General features: G+C 35.8%; 1 protein-coding gene across 2 annotated transcripts; it reads right to left on the bottom strand.

The window, feature by feature from the left end:
* Positions 1-5,529, bottom strand: LOC144629107 (uncharacterized). Of its 2 annotated transcripts, none has more exons than XM_078487298.1 (4): positions 5,457-5,529; positions 1,568-1,858; positions 1,097-1,112; positions 1-791 (listed from the first exon to the last, which is right to left on the bottom strand). In XM_078487298.1, exons 1-4 carry the CDS (start codon positions 5,490-5,492, stop codon positions 139-141), a joined length of 996 nt encoding a protein of 331 aa, XP_078343424.1. In that variant the 5' UTR covers positions 5,493-5,529; the 3' UTR covers positions 1-138. The 2 variants fall into 2 exon arrangements, with proteins under 2 accessions (XP_078343424.1, XP_078343425.1); XM_078487299.1 differs by lacking the exon at positions 5,457-5,529 and adding an exon at positions 4,322-4,387.
* Between the last annotated feature and the right edge of the window lie 324 nt (positions 5,530-5,853).

Below are 5,853 nucleotides of genomic sequence, written 5' to 3'. Positions count from 1 at the left end.
CTAAAACTGCTCTATAAATCCGAGCATAAATGAAATAATATCATGATATTATCATTCATCATATCCCTTTTATACTTTGTGCAACTATTGATGTACTGTTCAGTTAATGAAAGTTTTGATTCGACCTGGCAACAATATTTAGCGGACGAAAATATTTCCATGAGGATTTTCCACATTCTTCAGACCGTTGTCACTGTACTGTCCACAGGGATCATGTGCTGGTGCGCGAGTTCCTGTGCATCCTTCAAAATAATAGAAAGCTGTTCCCTCTGTATGTCCTTTAAAGTACGGTCCACAATAACCGTGTACTAAATATGAACTTGGCGGCACTTCTGAACACGTGTCAGTCACACGCTTGGTGACCTTGCAAATGACGTTTCCTTCCTGCCATTCAACCAAGCTTCCTGTGTCCGGTGAACAAACCAGCCAATTGTTAATGTTGCTTTTGATGAGGATCCCCTTTCCAAACTGTCGCCACAACAGAAATTCCATGGCGTTGTAGTCGGTCTCATTCAAAGGTGTTGTAGTTGATACCGGGACATTAACATCAGGTCCTGCTGGCCAGATAGGTCTGGGAGTAACCGCGTTTCCGTCGGTCCAAAAATGTTCGTAGTCAGTAAACGTGTAACTCCATACTAGAGTCCAGCCTCCTCCATCTGTTTCCATCTCACAGTAAACCTTGAACGCGTTGCCATGGGATCCACCATCAGGATCAACCCAGTAAGTGCCACTTGGATGAATGGCTGGCGAAAGGACCTTGCACGAGGGAACAGCCAGCTCTTGTGTTGAACCTACATGAAAGAATCAATAAGCTTTACGTAAATGATGAGTGGAACATTTGTCAGCGTTTTTTATCGGGTATTGATTAATGACATATTCATTGGTGATTGCTCTAATAACTGCAAGACATTAGTTCTGTACAGTATAGTTAAAGACGACATGATCAACAAATCTATGCAAATTACAAATACTAGAATTTTAAGCCAGTAGAGAACGTGATTTGGGATTAAAAGATTTCGAGTAAACAACCACCCGAGCACACCAACTAAAAAATTGAGGTCTAAATATAGAGAAAGTATATTCTGGCTGGGCTTACCAAGGTCTGAAGTGATCTGCAAAAAGATAAAGAAAAAACATATTATTGGTATGAAGAAAACCAATTATTAAATAATAATAATTTAACAACAATGTTATAGGTTATCGTACCCAATAAAGTTGTTAGAGGAAACATAGCATCATTTAGTAGAATTCTACAAGTATACTCATGCAAATGTGACAATCTGATTGGTGGAGCCAACTCGTATACTTCATTGCAGCCTCGTCGACTATTCGCCCATAGAGAACTTGGACTCGTAGACTGATTGTTAAATAGAAATTTGGAGCACATAATCGAATTGTTAAGTACTTTAGTAGAACTACGAAAATGCAATAAAAGTCGACAAATAAGAAAACAGTTAGCAAAAGGTTAAAAGGATTGTTATCTAATGGATTCTCGCTGTCAGAAAACAGACTGAACATAGCCCAGGTATTCTTTATCTGCAGTTTGTTACTTGGGCGTTTTTTCTACCTTTTCCAGGTGAACCACATTATCTTGTTTCCCAAAAAGCCGTGGATGAGTATTCTTCGTTTTGTCAAGTAGAGAACACGTCTTTTCGTCTGTTAGAAAATTTGCACTCTTGCAACGTTTGTCTCTGGCACATCGCTGCGAACAGGACATCAGTGAATCTGATCTGATTTCAGAAATAGGAATTTCATCAAATAGAACAGAGTTGTTCTTTGTTTTGAACACAGCTTGTAGACGTTCGTCAGCTCTTGTGCTTGTCATTTGGAGAAGGTAGAAGACTGCAATTGTCAGCACCTGAAAAAAAAATTCGAATTTGTTAGGTCACGAAGATTGGCAGGCTGAAGCCAACAACACGATAAAAACTGATCGTAATTGTTTGGAAGTTGAGGTTTTGAGGCAACTTTTTGACGTAGCAACATTGATATACTTGATGGATATTTACTTTTTCTTATCATGGTTTAGAATGTCAAAACATAACATCGACTGAGAAACGTTGTACGCACACTGATACACAGCAACAGTTTTGCTGCAAATGGAAGGATTTCTGCACTTCTTTTATTGTCTTTTGCAGGGCTGTGCGTTTAATTTTCAGAGGAAACTGTTAATACAAAGTATAAAAACCAATTGAAAAAATCTGCATTGAGAGAGAACTAAAAAAACTGTGTCAATTCTCTTGCTGTATTTTCAGCTCATCACTTATTAATCTTGTTGAATGCAATAGAAATGTTACATTTATTGGAACAGCAAGTTTAAGAAAGACTGCGGCAGTTCTTAATCTGTAGAACTTGTTTCGATGTAGCTCACATCATCACAAACGACAGCAAATTTTGAAAATTCATATGGAATGTATAACAACCTTGAGAAGAAGACAAAATTAAGATAACGTAAAGAAAAAAACACGAACATAATTGTATTAATTTGTTGGTTTAGGTTAGGTTTTTGCCACTTTATGTGCACTACTGCTTTGAGGTAGCAGGGATTGATGTTTGGTAAACAGAACTCGTAAACTAAACGAGATGTTCAACTGAAATTAATGTACCGTAATGATTCGATTTAGCGCCCTCCTTCCAATAAGCGCCCCCTTCCGAATAAGCGCCCCCCTTTGAATGTGTTTTTGTAAATAAGCGCCCCTATTCCAATAAGCGCCCCATTCTAATTAGCGCCCCCGTTCTTATAAGCACCCATTCTAATAAGTGCCCCTATTGTGGATAACTGCCCATACTGAAGTCATTGACGTCAACTAGATAAACTCCTGACCGTTTGCCGTACAGTTCATGTATATATTTACTGCTAAAATGAACAATTATTTTAAAAGTAACTGAACTTTAAACAATTTCTAACTGTTACAGTTTTTGTTATTGTTAGATACATTTGGTTGTTTCTCAAGAAATTAAATAAGCGCCCTGTCCCGAATAAGCGCCCTGTCTCGAATAAGCGCCCTCCTTCGAGGTGCCAAAAGTAAATAAGCGCCCCGGGCGCTAAATCGAATCATTACGGTACCTGTCGTTTACGTTTTTAACATTATTTTACATATATTGTAGATAGATGTGCGAGCCATAAATTACTGGACGTGATTTTCATAATTTAATATAATTCTTACTGCTGTTGATAATTATTTCATTCCTTGACAAAAGTAAGGGTGATAGACTGCGACATTTTGGCAAGGTTTTGCATTTGGCTTTCTGATGAAATGGAAATATAAAAAAGGAGTCCGACTGAAAATAAAATAAAAAGGAAGTAGACAATTCTTTGTGTGGGCATACATAACTTCCCTTTGTTTGTTTTCCGCTCCTGAATTATTAATAATGTGAACTAGCTGAAATAGCGATGTTAAATGAAATAAATGTATTCTAACTGTTTGAATATATGTTTGTGAAAACTACACAGTTTTTATTTTATATTAATTCTTTAAAGTATTCCGTTTTGATGTCTTAATGTTATTCATAAGCAATAAAGAAATATAAATTCAATTCATAGATAAAGTGTTTGTTTTTTAAAAAGTGCTACTTTCGATTTGTTTTTTTTAACACTGATTTAGATTTAAAAATGTTTGGTTGTTTTGTTCAAGGAAACGTAAATAACTCATGTAAAATCACTCCTCTAAAAACAACTGAAGGAAGCATAATCTAATCAGCTATTCTTCTTATCGTTTTGTTCAATTGTAAAACTGTTTACAACTGTGAAAGTTCTGGAAGTTTTTGTGCTGTCTTAAGAATTTTTTTAACCCTTTGAATGCCAACCCAGATACAGGCTTGTGACCGGCGGCCATATTGGATTTTTTACACAAATTAGTTTCTCGCAATTTAAACACCTAGGCACTTTATTACTCTTTTTAGTTTTCATTCTTGGACGAGAAAAGGCACTACAGCAAGTATATATATGAATTGGCTAGGCAGTTACAACTGCTATGGCATCCTGTTTGTATTCACAACAAAACACTGATGTTGTTCGATACCTTCGATTTCTTCTCCGCTTTCATGGTCGTCCTCTGAACCTGAACTAATTTCATTGCACTCTAAAACATCGTCACTCTATCCCTTTCTTTCGTTGCTAAAATCAGAGTCTCTATCTGCTTAAACTTCGGCTAAAACTTCCGTGGTTTTCATCCGACGTGACCTTGCTGCCGACGGGGCCACCATGTTGGATTTACCATATGTTGTGCCAACAAGTGCCAACAATGCAAAATTCTTTGGATTAATGTAAGCATGTTGAAATCAAATATTAATTTGTCTTTAAATTACAAAAATCAACTCATACCTTTACTTGATGAGCCATTTTCAAGGTCTTATCCCACGTAAAGTGTCTTCTGACTAAATGTTTCTTCGAAGCCCTCTAAGAAATCCCTTTTCTGCTCAATAATTAACGAGGCTTTAAATTTATTACCAATTTTTAAGCTACCATCACAAGTAACACTAGATTGTAAAATAAATAACTTTGAATAATACAGAAGAATCCCGATTTCCTTCTCGAACCATAGTACTTCTTTTGAAAGGGTTTCTATTATTGAAAGGAAATTTTAAAAGTTGTCGGGTTTATGTTTAAAAAAGGACTAACTGTCTAATTTTTGTTAGATGGGAATAAAAATACTATATTTCAAAACTGGCTAAACTTTGCAAATTGACCATTTCAAATTGACCATCTTGACTGTACCGAAGCCAGAGTCAAACTTCAGTCAATATATGTACTTTATCTACTGAATTGCTATGGTTTCTCGAAAAAAAATTTCTTCAGTTTATACCACACAAGTGAATAGTGCTTTTCTCGCGCGCTGATTGGTCAACTCGGAGGTGATTAGCAAATAACTATTCACCTCTGAGCAGCTTAAGAGAAACAAACTGCCTTCGCGCGTCGCTATGTTTACCGAAAGTGATGTTTTGGTCCGCTAGTTATTCAACTTGGGTGGTATATACTAAAACAATTATTCACCTCAGTGTCGGTGAATGTGTTGGATATTTGCCACTATTCACCTCCACTTCGGTGAATAATTGTTAACTATAAAATTAGCGATGAAAAATACCGTTGAACTTAAATGTGGGTAATGTTTTTTTTTTCAACAAACATTGTTATTAAATCTTGATGTTGCTGATCCAAAGAGACATTAATTTCTTGTCAGTTTCATCCAAACCCCCCAAACCGAAATAATTTTATTTAAAAGTGTCAAATATTTGATCATAAATTACATGCTGAGTATATGAAGACAATTACCTAAATTTGTACCGAGAAATGCAATCAAAATCCAAATTCTTCAATTAATGCCTTAGCTCTACTCGTTTCCAAAAGTTTCTATTTATGAATATAATAAATTAAATCAATCGTAAGTTCATTTATCTATATAGGTATTACATGTTAATTAAATGGAATATTTGAGGAGATTATGCAATTTTCTTCTCACCTTATATCGCCTCAAGTCCCGATTTTGTTTCTTCATAATGAATGCACAAAAAATTAAATTAAAATAGATGTTAAATTATAAACCAGTCAAATGTATAATCAAAAGACTATTTTAAGTGTGCTCGCAGATACGATTTAGTGGAAAGAAACGTAATTCGAACAAAACACAGGAAGAACCATACTCGACAGTCGCTGGATAATGGGTTTCGTTGAAAAATAGAGTAAATTAATCTACCTGCTGGTCTCCAATTAGTCTACAGAGGTACTTAAGCAATCTATATGAAATACTTGGTTGTATTGGTTAGGAACAGATTACGAAAAGCAGACATCAAAAGCACAACACAGCACAGAGAACAAAAGACTAAGCATACTTGTTTGATCCGGCCCTCATCAAGACA

The sequence above is a fragment of the Oculina patagonica genome, chromosome 10, assembly GCF_052425735.1.
Source record: "Oculina patagonica isolate OP01 chromosome 10, crgOcupat, whole genome shotgun sequence".
NCBI classification, from domain to species: Eukaryota; Metazoa; Cnidaria; class Anthozoa; order Scleractinia; family Oculinidae; genus Oculina; species Oculina patagonica.
The sequence above is the reverse complement of the archived record's forward strand: the minus strand, read 5'-3'. Positions and strand labels throughout refer to the sequence as shown.